Below are 14,451 nucleotides of genomic sequence, written 5' to 3' on the forward strand. Positions count from 1 at the left end.
AAACGCAGTTGAAATAAATCAATCTAAAAAGCTCTGGCCACACGTAGTGGTCAGGTTGCTCCCAAGGTTTCACGCGTGTCGATTCGAGTCTTTTCACAGCAACGGCGACACCTGCTGCTCACACGCGTTTTGGACTTCAGCGCGATGATGGAAACAAAACAAAACAAAAAAAAAAAACCCACAGACGAATCAAAACAAGTTGACTTACCCGACATGTTTGGACGCTTTTGTCACTGCTCGGTGACATCATGCTGAGCCCAGATGACGCCAGGACTATTTAGGAATATTTTGGTTTTATTTGTGTACATTCAGGAATAGTGTGTGCGTGTGTAACAGTGTCTCCTAGTTTTATCTCACAGAGTAAATACCAACCACAGAGACGTCCATGTTTAAAAAAAAAAAAGCAAAATGAAGAGATAAGAGGGCAGAGAAGTCGCTGATGCCAAGAGTCCAGTGTGTCTTCTGTGCCTCGGTAGTGTTTGTGGCTCCACCCGATCCCATTCGTCAGAGTTCATCCTGAGGGGACAAAATACGAGTCACACTCACATTTGGGGGTGTTTTGACACCATACAAGTTTCCCCACAATGTTCGCATCAAGCTGACATGGGGCGGTCATCAGTTGTGACATTATTTCAACCGGACGCCACCAAATACTTGTCGGAGAAAAGGTTGACGTGTCTTAATAGGTTCGAAAGTGCGGCTTGCATTCACTGTGGAGCGCGCCCCCGCGGTGGTTGTCGTCACGTCTCGGCCGGGTGACCGTAATGCAACCCGACTTTGGAGTCGGCCGGCCCCCCACGGTCGCTTCAGAATGCCGCTTCTCACCTCTTGACGGCTTCCGGTAAAAGGGAGCGCATAACGCCGAGCGTTTTCAAATCTTGAAAGGGCCTGGCCCCACCTTACCTCTCCGAGCTCGGCAGACCCGAGGCGACGCGACGGGAGTTACCGAGAACTGAGCCAGGGCTCCGAGGGGACGCCGTCTTTTCCGTTGCCGGTCCCAGTCTTTGGAACGAACGCTCGGCCGGCGAGCCCCCTCGCTGCCCATCTCCAAAACTCCTTTATTCTTTCTCCGGCTTTTGACTCTGCGTGCTTTCTACGGTCTTTGTTTTTTTTTTTTTTGCTCCGTGTACAGCACTCGGCTGTTTCCAAGCGCTTGAGTCGAGTAACCCACCTTCCTGTCGCGCAAGCGTCCCGACGAGCGCTGTAGTCTCCGTCTGATGACGTCCGCAATCACGTTTGCATCTCGGCTGTTGATGTTCTCGCCGCCGCGCGGGCGCTGTCGACACATGTCCCGTGGTTCATTCGTGTGCCCGCCTTCGTGCGGGTGCGTGCGGGCGTGTCCTCACCCTGTTGCCATCCCGGTCCGGTTCGTAGAAGCGTACCGTGGGGTAGGCGGTGATTCCGGCCGATTCGCAGGTCTGATCATGAGCCTGGCAGTCAATCTTACCGGCCCGGACTTCCCCTTTAAGGACCTGTCAATCACATCGGCGACGAGAGCGCGGCCCCATTTATATTGGGGCCGGGGCAGCGGATAAATGGGAAGATGCGAGTCTCACCCGAGCCAGAACCTCAAACTCGGGGGCAAAGCGTTGGCAGGGTCCGCACCACGGGGCATAGAAGTCCACCACCCAGGGGTCGTGACCCTCCAGCAGCAGAGAGCGGAAGGAGCTCGGCGTCAGATCCAGCGACGCTCGGGGCAACGCGCTGCGCGTCAACGCGTCACCAGACGGTCGAGCCATCAACGTTGAAATTCATTTCAGTTGATCGGGCGATAAAAAAAAATAAAGTTTGAGATGAAAAAAGGATTCAAAAGGAATCGCTTGGACGCCAGCCTACCCGAGTGCCCACGTTCGCAGCGTGTGCGCGTCTGTGCGCCAGCCGTTGTAAGTCCTACACAAAAACACAACAACGTCACGCAGGCGCGGGCGCCAGCGCGAGCGAGGCGTGTCCGACCGAAGCGCATTACGTGTGGCGGTAGGCCGTCCTGCCGCCGCCCGAGTACAGGCGGATTTCGGGGTACGAGCGCACGTTTTGACCTTGGCAAAACGACTGGAAGCGCTGGCAGTCCACGGAACCCACCAGAACCTGGCCCGACAACATCTGCGCGCACATGACACACAATGTCAAGCAACACCGCAAAGCCCAAGTGCGTATGTCGGATGCGCCGGGGCGCGGGTTTCCAAGTACTTGTGTGCGTACCACGTGACGGTGTCTATATGTGCGTGTGTCTGTATCTGTGTGTGTGTGTGTCTTTCCGCAGTGTCCGTCTGCATGTGCGTGCGCACGCGTGTTAGTTCTGCAGGAAAAGTGCGCGTCAGTACTGCAGGCGCGCGCGTGGTCCGTTACCCGCGCCATGCGCCTCCATTCGGGCAGCAGAGCCTGACACGGGCCGCACCAGGGTGCGTAAAAATCAATGGCCCACATTTCACCTTGGCCCGAATCTGAAAGACAACGACAAGTGAGGCGAGGACGCGAGGAAGCCGAGAAGACGGTTGAGGCGGCGTGGCGCTCGCCTGTCACTCTCTCGGCAAAACTGGAGGGGTCGAGAACCACCACGGACGGGTCGACCAGGTCCTGCGGGCGCGCGGGCGAGGATGAGCAACATCTGGAGACGACGGAGACGGACGGACGGGGTCGGGGGGGGGGGGGGGGGGGGTCGCACCTGCACAAACTCCAGGATGCCGTCGGCCGACTGTCGTCCTTCGTACTCGTGAACGGAGGAGCCGTTGAAGATGACGGTGGTGGGGTACGCTTCGATGTTGTACTGGCGACGGCGGGGAAAACAAAACGCCTCATTCAGACGGAAGGTCAACAAGGGCACGTCGACCGTCCATTGAAAGAAATGCCAAAACGGCAGCGTCAAGGGCGCAAAATCGCCAACTCGACCGTTGTTGGCGAATGACTGAAATCATTTGTTCCTTCTTGTCAATCAAATAGATTTGACATCTGGTGGCCTCACCGTGGAGCAGAGGTCCATGTGGACGGTGCAGTCCAAGGTGCCGAACCTGACGCGTCCCGCCAGCCGGATGGACGCTTTCCTCAACTCGGGAAGCAGAGCTCGACACGGCGGGCACCACTGGGGCGCCGCCGCAACAAGGGCACAAGCACATCGCGTTGGACAAATCTCGCATTGCCCCCCGTCACACGGACATATGCTTTCCCGTTACTTAGGCGCTCGAGCACCAAGACAAAAAAAACAGATGACGGGCCGGATTCGATTGCAACGGTCTCCTAGTGGGCAACGTTTCATCCAATTGCGCCACTGCATTTTTTTTTCCCCGCTCGCCCGCTGTTCCACGAAGACTCACGGGGGCGAAGAAGTCCACCAGCCAGGGCTCCTTCCTGTCGGAGGGGAAGTTGTCGGGCCTCAGAGTGGTCACGTGAGCCCGCACGCTGTCCCGGGCGAAAGCCACGATGTTGTAGATGGCGTCCTTGCCTGCGGGGGAGCAGCGTGACCGGCGTGAAAGGAACGGAGGAGAAAGAAACCCCCCCCCCCCCCGCCCCCCCAAAAAAAAGACCGCTGACCGTGATGGATCTCAAAGTCGTGGACTCCCAGCCCTTTGAAGACGGCCACGCAGGCTTTGTGGACGTACATGGACTGACACAGCTGCAAGTCCACAAGGCAGTCTAGCCGGCCCACCTAAAAAACAAAGGCACCCACACACCCACACGTCACGCGTCACACTCGCGGGCCGACGATGTGACAAAGACAAAGGTCGAGCGCCACCTGGATGTGGTCATCGCGCAGGAAGGCCCGCAGCTTCTTGTACTCGTCCGCGCCTCGGCCGCGCTCCCCGAACGTGAACGAGATCAACCAGCGATGGCGGGCCAACTTCAGCTGGGGACAGCAAGTCACTCGGTCACGTCAAGTGGGACTTTTGCGGACAGCGGACCACCGACGCTCGATGGCTATCAAGCCAACGGAGCGCTCCCCGCACTGAAATTTGACCGCGTGCGGTCTCGGTACTCGGTACCGGCGAGTACTCCCAAGTATGTACTTGTATCGGTTTACGGTGGTCCGGGAGCATCCCGAGCGGCTTCAATTTGCCGAGCGTCAAAAGGCGTCGGTATTTACGTGGAAGTCGTCGGCCGTGAGCAGCTCCAAGTCGGGCAGGTGCCGCAGGACCCGAGCGTAGATCTCCCTGCTGTCCAGGGTGCTCAACCACTGCGAGCGCAAGACGCGTCAGTCGCACGTGCGCCGGTGCTAACGCGCTCGCTAAGGTCACGCTTACCAGCACGTCGCCTTCCCGATCCGGCGCGCTTCCTGGCGGGAACAGAGCGGTCGCTCCGCCGGTGACCTGCCGGCGGCAAACACATGTTTTCATTCGGGCTGCTCAAAAGAGGCGGGGGAAAAAAATCGGTCTCGTTGCAGTCACGGGACGCGCGAGCATCGTATCGCAAAGGCCTTTGATGAATTCCCACGGAACTGGATGCTTTTGCTCAACGCCATCCAGTTGGAGAAACCTATCGGGAGCAGCGTAACTGGATAAGCATACATTGAGTCACCTGAAAAACATTCCCTTTCCGTCGTCGGATAAGAAAGACGTCCGTCCTACGTTCGTGGACGTCTGACGTATCGCGGGCGTATCCACATTGCAACAGTCGGCGGCATATTTGGCCAATACTGCGCAACTTGAATTTTTCCAACTCTTATTTTCAATGACTCGTCATCATTTTTTTCAAGGGCGCGCGCGTTTCACCTGGAAACTCTGGCAGAGCCGCGGCTGCGCGCTGCAGTCCATCCAGCCGACCCTCACCAGGCCGTCCTACGCAAACACGCACCGGTCGTTTTCGGCATTTGTCATTTCGGCATTCGGCCCTTCCGAAGGGATCGGAAATCCTCACCAGCGCGGACGCCAGCTTCTGTCGGGTCCTGCGCTCCAGACAATCTGTCCGGGCGGCGGAGGCGCCTCGTCAGCGCGGCTCAAGTTATCGGTCGGCGCGGAGCGCGCGGGCGGGCGCCGCTTACCTCCCGTGTCGGCGCAGAAGGTGATGAGCCAGCCCAGGCCTCGCGCAAAGGCGCCCTCCATCTCTTTGAACACGTCGCCTAGCAACGACACCCGAGCGCCGGCCGTCAAAACGATGGCCGGACGGGCGGGCCCGCGCCGCCTCGGGCGGGTCGCTCACCTTGCCGCAGCTGCGCAACGCCCGTCTTGACGAAGCGCATGCTGAAGGTCACCAGATCGTCTTTGGCGCGCTCGCCGTGGAACTTCTCCGGTTTCTGACGGATAACGTCAAAGGTGCCCCGTGAGGGCAAAAGGAGGACGCCAGGAGGCCCGACGGAAAAGCGAGCGGGGCGCCGACCTGTCCGGCTGAGAAGATGTAGAGGCTGGGGTAGCTGTTGATGCCTTTGCGCCGACACAAGTGGTGGTTGTCGCCACAGTTGACGGCGCCGATGCGGATGATGCCATCCATCTCCCTGGCAAACTCCCGCCACTGACGCGCACACACAAAACATGACCTTTCGGGTGCGTACGCGTGCGCGCTCGCGTGTCGGATATCGGCGTTACCGTGGGAGCGAGCTGGTGACAGTGTGAACACCGCGGGGAGTAAAAGTTGATGAACCAGATCTCTCCGGAATTCACCGCCGCCTCTGAAAGCCACGCGCAATCGGTGCAATCGTCAAACGCAAGTCTGAAGAGTCAACCGCGGCTACGCCTTGCGCTCATTATTTCTGATGATTCTTTCTTTTTTTTTGGACGAAAGGGCAAAAAAAACAAACTTTTCTTTGACATTTCTGCGTTGAGAAAGGGGGCGTGTCTCAAATCGAAAGTGCACAAAGTACACCAATGTCAAGTCTGTTTGCGATTGGGTCCGTAACAGCCGACTGAAAAAGATGTTCAGTTGAATTTGACTTCTTAAAGTCTTTAAAAAAATGAAACGGCAGTCAAAAGGTCTCGGCGGCGCCCGGCATTTTACGATCCATTCAAATCTGCTCCAAATTGTAAAAGTCTCCAAAAGCCAAGCGCTGCGACGACCGCGCGAGAACCTTCGACGCGTCACCTTCGCCGATGGTTTTTTCCGCGCGACCCTCCATAGCCACGGGAATAGTTTCCGCCCGTGCCGTCGGGCTTCTCTCTTACCAAAGTCTGCGGTGTCCAGCGTGATGATCTCCGAGTCGTCGTCGTAGATGCCTGGCCCAAAAGATTTCGCACGTGAGAAGGATCGTTTGGACTGTGTCGGGCGAGCCGATGGAGACTCACCAAAGTCGTAGCGGTAGTAGTTCCAGCTCTCGTATCGGCCCCCTCCGGCCTGGTCCAGCCCCTTCTCGCCGTACTTGTCGTACTTCTTGCGCAGGTCCTCGTCCTTCAGGACCTCGTAGGCTCGGTTGACCTGCAGGAACTTGTCGTGGCTCGCCGCGTCTCCCTGCCGACATTTCGGAGAGCCGGATGTTTTGGAGCGAGCCCCCTCATCACGCCAGCGCCAAAGCCACCCGACTACCGTGCACCTCTAAATGCCGGAGGAATCGAAAGGGAGCCCCCTTTTTTTTTTCCAAGTGAAATGAGGAACTTCTTTTCGACAAAGTGACCGCTATCACAGAAGCGATTGGCTTCGACTTCAACCTCTAGGTACCCAGCAACAATTAGCGGAGTGAATTGCGCAGCTTCAATGAGACTAAAGGAGCGCGGTAAAAACGGTATCGGCCGGCATCATCGAGCGACGGCTTGGTGTGGAGGCACTCTGTCCATGTCGCTTGACAACTTGATTTCACAAGACGTATTGCTTTGCTGACATTTTGTGGCATCTCGGTGTCAGGTCACTGTGTTGAAGTGCGCCGAGAACCTTCCTTTACACCACGGGTGCCCAACGTTTAGCCAGCGTGTTTTAGAAGTCTGCACGCCCCTGACTCCAATGATTGGGATTTTATCAGGCTTCCGCAAAATTGAATCTGACGTGTTGGAGGAGGGACACGTGGAAAACGGGCAGGATCTCGGGGCTCCTGTGGACGGGACTTGGGCACCCCTGAACGAGACAACTACAGTGCTTGGCCACCATCTTGTGGCAACATGATGACAACTAACTATTTTGACGAGAGTTAGTGAACGTCATTTAGACAGCAATTGTTTGTTTGTTTTGATTTTTTTTTTGGGGGGGGGGTGCGTGTATCTCACGGGATTCTTGTCGGGGTGCATGGTGAGAGCCAGTTTCTTGAAGGCTTGTCGGATCTGGCGGGTGGTGGCGTCCCTGCCCACCCCCAGCAGCTCGTAGTAGTCCCGGCCCGCCGCCCCCACCGAATCCGGCGACAGGGCGGCGCAGAGGAGCAGCAGCAACAGCAGCGGCGCTCCAAGGGCCCCGACGGGTGTTCTCGGAGCCCGCGTCCCCCGTCCGGCCATCGCGCACGCTGGAGCTAGACACAAAGACCAGATGGGAGTGAGTGCGCCTCTGCAAGCTGCGGCCATCCTCCTCATATGGCAATGCAGCAGCAAGCACACCGAGCTCGGAGAGAGGCGACACTCTATTTGCCTTCGATGACACCGGTGAACTTTTTCACAAAGCAGTTTTCAATGTGGACTATAAGAACGTACTGAAAGCCGATTTCCCGGCGACGAAGCGACAAGAAAAACGAAGAAACTCCAGCTCACTAAACTCATCGGGGGCTACCGTGTTGCCTTTAAAATGAACAAGAGTCCACAAAGTGGGCGAACAGCAAAGCACCTCATTGAGCTGACGTATTAGCTTCGCGGCTCCGTAGGGAAAGGGAGTGTTCTTGTAATTCACCGGCGAGACTTTTGACACCAATTCACCGAATGTGTAGGCATGATTACCGAAGTTGGAGGTTTATCGCTGCTGAGGTGTTCCAAACTGAAAAAGTGTTTTCACTTTTACTCGCCCGGGATGCTGCGGAGAATTAAGGATTTTACCGGACATCCGGATCTCGCCGGTATCAGGTTTAGTGACCACGCGCTTCATTTTCCGTTCAACGAGTTTCAGAATAAAAGCTACGAGTTTACCGAGAGCACAGATAACCAGCAGATCAACGTATAAGCGTGTCACTTTTTTAAAAAAATTACTAAGAAACGCTTACCTTCTGGCTTCCGACTCTCATTTCTAAGTAGCTTTTATTTGTTGCACTTTATTTCGTCCACTCAACAAAAACCATATTTTTCCGGTGACGTTCGTCTCAAGTTTGATGCGTTCTCGTGCATTAGGGAAAAAAAATCCCCGCACATTTTGACAAACCCATAGGACCAAATGTTTTGATCGCATTCCAATATTTAGGAATTATTTTCAATTTAAAGTAAGACACTTATGTATTAAATAAGATTTGTTTCAGAATGTTGAATCATTGTTATTGAGCCTGTGGGGTGAAGGGTGGAGCGCATTGGGTCATTGAACACATCTTTTCAAATGGCAATTTCTTCCGGGTGTGAGCGTGCAGGCAAAAATCACCACGCGCCGCGCCCGACCGACGCACTCTCCGAACTCCCACACATTTGGGCTCGTTACAGTTTGGATTCAGACCACTTTGTACGAAACATTTGGATGACATCGATCCGGCCCCGAAAGGCTCGTCACCTCCAGCGCTTTGACACGTTTGAGCGTGCCTCTAGCCGCGCTTGCTAGGCGTTCGCCTGACGTCACTTCCGCCATTTCAAATCCCCGGCCCATAACCACGCAAAGTTTACCAAAGCGCCATGGAGCTCCAAGGTAAGTCCACCGTGAGCATAACTAAACCATTTGCGCACTGATCCTTATCCTTATTTTTCCTACCGGTAGTTGGTTAGCTTCAAGGAGACATTATGCAGTTTTTTCACAATTTGAAAGAGTTCCCAGGCGTCTTAGTAACAGCTCTCTGGGACGCTTTCATCAAAGTACCCCAAGGATCAAGGATCGCAGACATAGTTTCACAGCACAGAAGCTCTATCATGTCAAAGCCACAAGGTAAGCAGAGCTGCAGCAGTGGTGGAGATTAGCGTTAGCAACTCTAGCTTCTGCAAATACTTCTACCAGAATGTGTATTGTTTGGCACGGATTTGCGTTAGCCATATTGGCGTCTGAATCCGATAATGTATTTCAAATGTTGTGAGGCAAAGTTGTTTGGCCACCGTTCTTGTCGATTAGCTTTTGAGAATATAACTGTAAAGTTCCGCTAAGTAGTTTGACCATGACATGCGCCACACCACCACATTAATTGACAAGCGTGCCGTGATAAAATCAATGAGCGCTCGCTTTAGCTTTGTGGCTCGGCGCTATGTGGCTATGTGGGGTGACGTACGTCAGCTCCCCCCCTAAAACGGGCCAGTTCCACCAATGGCGAGAAATGGAAAATTTGAAAGTGAGTGTAAATTGCACGCGTCCTCACAGTGGGATCGGAACCCATGGCTCTGGGCTCCCCGACCTCGCCCAAGTCCGCCCACGGCGCTCAGTTTCTGCCGGGCTTCTTGATGGGCGACCTGCCTGCACCCGTCACTCCCCAGCCGCGCCCTTTCAGCATGACCGCGCCCCTTCTGGAGAGCTCCGTCCTCAAAGGTGAGAGGCAAAGAGCGAGCGCATGGGTGAGCAGGAGTACAAGAGACTGTGTCGTAGTGAGAGTCAGTATGTGTATGTGAGCACGTTCATGTCATGGAGTGTGCGTTCATGAATATGAAGCTGAGAGAGTGTTGGACTGATGTCCTGATATCAACATTGCCACGATATTATCACCTTTGTCATGCACACAGTAATAAAGCGGCACATCTCTCAAGGAGGCAGCTTATTTTCCATTTGTGCACTTCCAGCACCCTCGGTGGTTATTTTTAATATTTTCTTCTTTTTTTTTTGTGCAGTTGAATTTGAATTGGGCATGTTTTGGCCTCCTCCGTTTAAGACCCACGCTAATTGCCAGATGAAGGGCAATGTAACCCGTTTGAGTTCCTCCACCAATTCCCGTGATTCCCAATCGGCGCCTGCTTTAGCAAGTGCCCCAAAATGCAGTGTCGTTCGCATTGTGAGCCCCATAGGCCGCCGAGCCTATGGGACCACTTGACAACGTGCACTGGCAGAAACACAGAGTTAGACGGTGTGCGCGTGGATAATCGTGCAGCGAGTTATCGCAAGAATGTGTGTGTGATTTGACGAGAGTGTGTCGCTTTGCGTGCTTGTGCGGCGACGAGGAGGCCCAGGAGGGTCCAGCCCGCAGCCGGTGGTCCACACCCCCAAGGACAAGAGTGGCGCCCCGCCCGTGCGCAGCATCCATGACGGGCCGGTTACCGTGACAACGCCCCTCAGCGCGCACAGACAGGTTGGCGGCGAAGCAGCATGTTGTTCCCTCCAATCACAGCCACCGTGTGCTCACGCGGGTCTGCTCTATTTGTCTGCACGTGCAGTCCTTCCCCAGCATGCAGTCTCCGGTGTCGGCACGCCGGGCGTCCGCTTCAGGTATCCGGTGACAATCCCATGCCTCCTCGTCGTTATCATCGTCATCAGGCTGTGATGATGTCACGTACGTGCTTTCAGGCGTGCAGCAGCTGTGCCTGTCCCCCGCTCAGGTGGACCCTTTCTACAGTCAGGGAGAAGCTCTGTCCTCTGAGGACCTTCTGGACCAGACCTGGGTCACCGTCTTTGGGTCTGCAAAATAGTCTTTGCGTACAGTGTGTCGTTCTTATTTTGCTTCTGCCTGTTATTTTGACATCCATCGACTTCCACGTAATTCATGCGATTCACATCGTTCCATGTGAACAAATTGGCCCTTTGTTGCCAAATTTTCGACCAGAAATTCGCGACTCATCGCATATTCACATCATTGAAATTCAGGACATGGCTCCTCCTACTCCGGCATCCCTTCATGAGCTTATTGAAGATGCTATGATTTGTTGTCAAATGTGCCTCGGGTCTGCCCACTGGACACCACGAGAGGTACCGAGAACCAAGCGGAGGCTGAGAGGGGCCGCAACCTTTTCCTTGCCGCTCCCTCTCTTTGGAACGAACCTTCGGGCCAGCCCCCTCGCTGCCCATCTTGCGAAGTCGCCTTAAAACTCATTTTTATTTTTGGGACTTTTGAGTCGGCATGAGACTTTTTCTTAAGTTGGACTCTCTTTGTGCTTTCTACTATCTTTGAGATGAATTTGAACAGCACTTTGTCGACGGCGCAGGTTGTCAGAAACTGCTCTTGAAGTGCACTTGAGTTGAGAAAACCCGCCATCATTGTTCCCATTTGACATTCAAAACATTGAATTGACCTTGCTCGCGGTTTTCCACATGTCCACATCACGTCCCACAATTCAAAGATTTTTCATTGAACAATTCGCCAGTCGCGCGGTTGCCAATATTGATCCTGCTGCAGTGTACTCACGTGTGTGTGTGCGCGTTGTGGCGCGTCAGCTTCCCGCCGGCGTCGGCTTCCTACATCCTGCTGCAGTTTGCTCAGTATGGAAACATCCTCAAACACACTGTAAGACACACCCACGCACGTTGAGCGGAACCTCTTGAACTCGTAATACTAATCACGTTTGTGTCGGCGTGTAGATGGCGTCTCCCGGCAACTGGATGCATCTTCAGTATCAGTCCAGACTTCAGGCTCGTAAAGCCTTGTCCAAAGATGGCAAAGTCTTCGGAGACGCCATCATGGTGGGCGTCAAACCCTGCATAGACAAGGTCAGCAGCTGTGTTTGTGTGTGTGTGTGCGCGCGTGTGGCTTTGTCAGGGGTTCCCCGTGGCCGCTGCGCCGTGTCGGGCCGCCCTCTCTGCCTTCTTGCCCTCGCACGTGTTTCAAAGTCACCCCAAAAAACTTTGCGCGTCGAAACGGGATGAGGTGATGAAGCGAGGCCAAAGTGCGACCGGCACGCGCTTGATTGCGTCAATGGGCGGTTGTGCGCGGATGGACCGATTCTCGGCCGGGCCCCTTTTGGACCTCTCGACGCTAATCGGCCTGGGAAAATATGGAAAGCTTCTATTATCATACAAAATGCTTCGTAGAATGTCATGTTTTATATTGGCTCCAAACACCGGTTCTCGGCCTCGATAACCACTAATAATCGGTAACATCTAGTCACGTGACCTTTGCGTCTTGCGTTTTGGCTGCCAGAGTGTGATGGAAAGCGGCGAGGTGGCCGCCTCGCCCCTGGCGAGCTCCGCCCTCCCCTGCACGCCGCGTTCGGCCATCAGACCGCTTAGCGCCACCTACAGGAACTCCGCCAGTGACTACCAGGTGCGCTCGCAAGTCACCGTGCTATGACGTGTGTGTGCGCGTATGTAACTTTGTGTGCGTGTTCATTATTTGTGGCTCTGCATACGCGTGTGCGTGCCCGCTTCCATGTAGGTGGTGACCGACAGAAACACACCCAGGAAGGACGACGGCTTCGTCTCCAAGGCCATGGAGTACATGTTCGGATGGTGAAATCACTGGACACCTGCTGCTGATTGGATGAGGGGTGTGTGTGTGTGTGTGTGTGTGTGTGTGTGAGAGAGAGAGATCTTGCCTCTTGGCTAGTCTCACTTGTTTTTTTTAGTTGTTTCAATAAAGTTTGTACATAAGATGACGGCGCTGAAGTGTTTTTGCGGTGGCCACCAGGAGGTGCTGTTGACTCCGCAGGAAGTCCGTTCCCAAGTAGTCATTTTACCCAATCAGCAGCCCGATACACTTGAACGCCAATAGTATGCAAATATTGAAGCATATTTTGATCAATCTAGTGTATTGTACAGCGGATAAATTATCCCCCGGTCGCCTGTTTGCCGCGTGCGCCGGCTGCGACATCTTCCTTGAATTTGCGTGCGTCAATTTTGTCTCTCCACGGCCAATCGCCTTGCGAACAGCAACCAGAGAGGAAGCACACGTTTAGACGCGCACTTTTTTTTCGTAGTTTGAAATTAGATTTGTGGCCGACGTGACCCTTTTCCGCACGCGTTTTCGTGCGTTTTATGCTTTATGTCTTTTGGTTGTATTTTGTGGGCTTGAGCTGAGAACTCCTGGAGTTTTGGAATGAAGTGCATTTCAGATCCTCGCCACTAGAGGGCAGCCCGCCGTCAGTTCACGTTGACCCCCTTGCAGCGGAAGGACAAGAGAACCTTCGGAGGAGCTAATGCGGCCTCAAGCTCGTTTACCAATCGGCCATCCCGATAGAACAAGCAGAAGGAAGGACAAGCCGTTAGGTACCGCGAGGTTTTGTCTCGGCGTTTTCCGTGTCTTTAGAGCGTACGCTACTTCGGAAAAGGAAACCCCACAACACGGAAGCGAGGAAGACGCCGGCGTGTCCCGGGGACACGGCAGATGCTTCGGTCCGCAAGCGTCATCTGTGGCCGTGTCGCCGTGGCAACGCCTCCGGTCACGGCAGCTGTCGTGACTTCCAAAACAACACGGGCCTTCAAACGCGCCTTCGCATCAAATGTCTGCGCGCGCGTGGGTGTTCGTCCCCGAACAGACAGGAAGTGGCTTCAGGCGGGCCTCTGATTGGATGGCAGCAATTCGCCGCTTGATCCCAAACAAGAAGTGGCGACCTCTGACATCCTGTCGCGCTTCCCTCCCGTGTCCTTGACCGCTTCTAGCGCCATGGAAACGTTTCGGATCCTTCGCGTGTATACACGCACTCACACAAAAGATGTGTGCGAGGCCTTGTGTGGGTCCTTTTGTATCTTTGAGGGGTGGGGCTTCCTGTGGTGTTGTAAATAAACGGCAGCCACATCATACCAATGCTAATTACCGACAAGATAACACTTCGTGCGTGCGTCTGTGTGCGCGCGCGTGTGTGTGTGTGTCCGTATGTCATATCAGTAATGAGTTCAAAGCCTGCAGCAGTCAGACTGACCGTGAGCTCGTGCATGTCAGAACGTGTGTGTGTGTGTGAGATGCTTCTCCGGGCCCCCGGGCGATGATGCAAAGAAGAAAAATGTTCTGTGCTCTGACGAGTCCGCATTTCAAATAGTTTTCCCAAATCGCGGACGTCGTGTCATTGGACGCTAAGAAGAAAAGTCGGCATCCGTGATGCTACGGGCCCGCGTCGGTGCCAACGGCGCGGCCGACTTGTCGCGGCCCCATTCGTGCTGACGGCTTGTGGCTGCCATGCGAACGGCATCTTTCGCATGGCCGCCAAAGCGCATTGTGCACGTTGCGACGACGTGGCTTCGTAGTACGGCGACTAGACCGGCCCGCCTGCAGTCCAGACCTGTCTCCCGTTGAAAACGTACGACGCATTACAAAGCCTCAAATACGAGACCCCGGACGATTGAACAGCTAAAGGCTTCAACATTTAGTGTCCTCAGTTCCCAAACCTTTATTGAGTACTGTTCAAAGACAAGATGTCACACAGCGGTAAACATGAGCCTGGCCCAGGTTTTTTGGAACGTGTTGCAGGCATCCAATTCCGAGTGAATGATTACAGTATTGGCTAAAAAAAACAAGACCGTTTGTCCCATTGAACATGAGATATCTTGGCTTTGTCGTCTGTTCAATGAAATATTGTTGATGATTTGCGAGTCCCAGCGTCACTGGAATTCAAGTTGAGAATGTTTAGTTTTTTTTTGGCCTCAGCATGCAAG

General features: G+C 54.3%; 2 protein-coding genes across 7 annotated transcripts; one reads left to right on the plus strand and one right to left on the minus strand.

The window, feature by feature from the left end:
• Window positions 1-276: 276 nt before the first annotated feature.
• On the minus strand, window positions 277-7,921 carry dnajc10 (DnaJ (Hsp40) homolog, subfamily C, member 10). 2 transcript variants are annotated; one of them, XM_086124346.1, is made up of 25 exons: window positions 7,767-7,921; window positions 7,113-7,348; window positions 6,204-6,366; window positions 6,084-6,134; window positions 5,511-5,593; window positions 5,305-5,436; window positions 5,128-5,221; window positions 4,970-5,047; window positions 4,846-4,889; window positions 4,701-4,766; window positions 4,233-4,298; window positions 4,076-4,165; window positions 3,728-3,838; window positions 3,526-3,640; window positions 3,309-3,436; window positions 2,960-3,076; window positions 2,663-2,764; window positions 2,514-2,574; window positions 2,347-2,441; window positions 1,967-2,100; window positions 1,837-1,890; window positions 1,557-1,704; window positions 1,347-1,472; window positions 1,172-1,276; window positions 277-516 (listed from the first exon to the last, which is right to left on the minus strand). In XM_086124346.1, the coding sequence occupies exons 2-25, from the start codon at window positions 7,332-7,334 to the stop codon at window positions 505-507; spliced, it is 2,397 nt and encodes a 798-aa protein (XP_085980472.1). In that variant the 5' UTR covers window positions 7,335-7,348; window positions 7,767-7,921; the 3' UTR covers window positions 277-504. The 2 variants fall into 2 exon arrangements, with proteins under 2 accessions (XP_085980472.1, XP_085980473.1); XM_086124347.1 differs by having other exon boundaries at window positions 7,657-7,861.
• Window positions 7,922-8,358: 437 nt separating this feature from the next.
• Window positions 8,359-12,458, plus strand: nup35 (nucleoporin 35). 5 transcript variants are annotated; one of them, XM_086124457.1, is made up of 10 exons: window positions 8,359-8,649; window positions 8,719-8,883; window positions 9,307-9,471; window positions 10,095-10,222; window positions 10,308-10,359; window positions 10,438-10,546; window positions 11,302-11,371; window positions 11,446-11,574; window positions 12,005-12,127; window positions 12,239-12,458. In XM_086124457.1, exons 2-10 carry the CDS (start codon window positions 8,742-8,744, stop codon window positions 12,314-12,316), a joined length of 996 nt encoding a protein of 331 aa, XP_085980583.1. In that variant the 5' UTR covers window positions 8,359-8,649; window positions 8,719-8,741; the 3' UTR covers window positions 12,317-12,458. The 5 variants fall into 5 exon arrangements, with proteins under 5 accessions (XP_085980583.1, XP_085980584.1, XP_085980586.1 ...); XM_086124458.1 differs by having other exon boundaries at window positions 10,098-10,222; XM_086124460.1 differs by having other exon boundaries at window positions 10,104-10,222.
• The last annotated feature ends 1,993 nt before the right edge of the window (window positions 12,459-14,451 follow it).

Source organism: Hippocampus guttulatus, chromosome 11, assembly GCF_054856545.1.
Source record: "Hippocampus guttulatus isolate MCC_2025c chromosome 11, RoL_Hgut_1.0, whole genome shotgun sequence".
Classification (NCBI taxonomy): Eukaryota; Metazoa; Chordata; class Actinopteri; order Syngnathiformes; family Syngnathidae; genus Hippocampus; species Hippocampus guttulatus.

What these genes read in the sequence shown, in the direction of transcription:
- dnajc10 (XM_086124346.1), bottom strand. Translation starts at nt 7,334, where the DNA reads ATGGCCGGACGGGGGACGCGGGCTCCGAGAACACCCGTCGGGGCCCTT. An exon ending in GTCACCAGCTCGCTCCCACG is followed by an intron (nt 5,437 to 5,510) that starts GTAACGCCGATA and finishes TGTGCGCGTCAG; the next exon opens with TGGCGGGAGTTTGCCAGGGA. An exon ending in ATCGGGAAGGCGACGTGCTG is followed by an intron (nt 4,166 to 4,232) that starts GTAAGCGTGACC and finishes TTGCGCTCGCAG; the next exon opens with TGGTTGAGCACCCTGGACAG.
- nup35 (XM_086124457.1), top strand. Translation starts at nt 8,742, where the DNA reads ATGCAGTTTTTTCACAATTTGAAAGAGTTCCCAGGCGTCTTAGTAACA. An exon ending in ACCTGGGTCACCGTCTTTGG is followed by an intron (nt 10,547 to 11,301) that starts GTCTGCAAAATA and finishes GTGGCGCGTCAG; the next exon opens with CTTCCCGCCGGCGTCGGCTT. An exon ending in ACTCCGCCAGTGACTACCAG is followed by an intron (nt 12,128 to 12,238) that starts GTGCGCTCGCAA and finishes GCTTCCATGTAG; the next exon opens with GTGGTGACCGACAGAAACAC.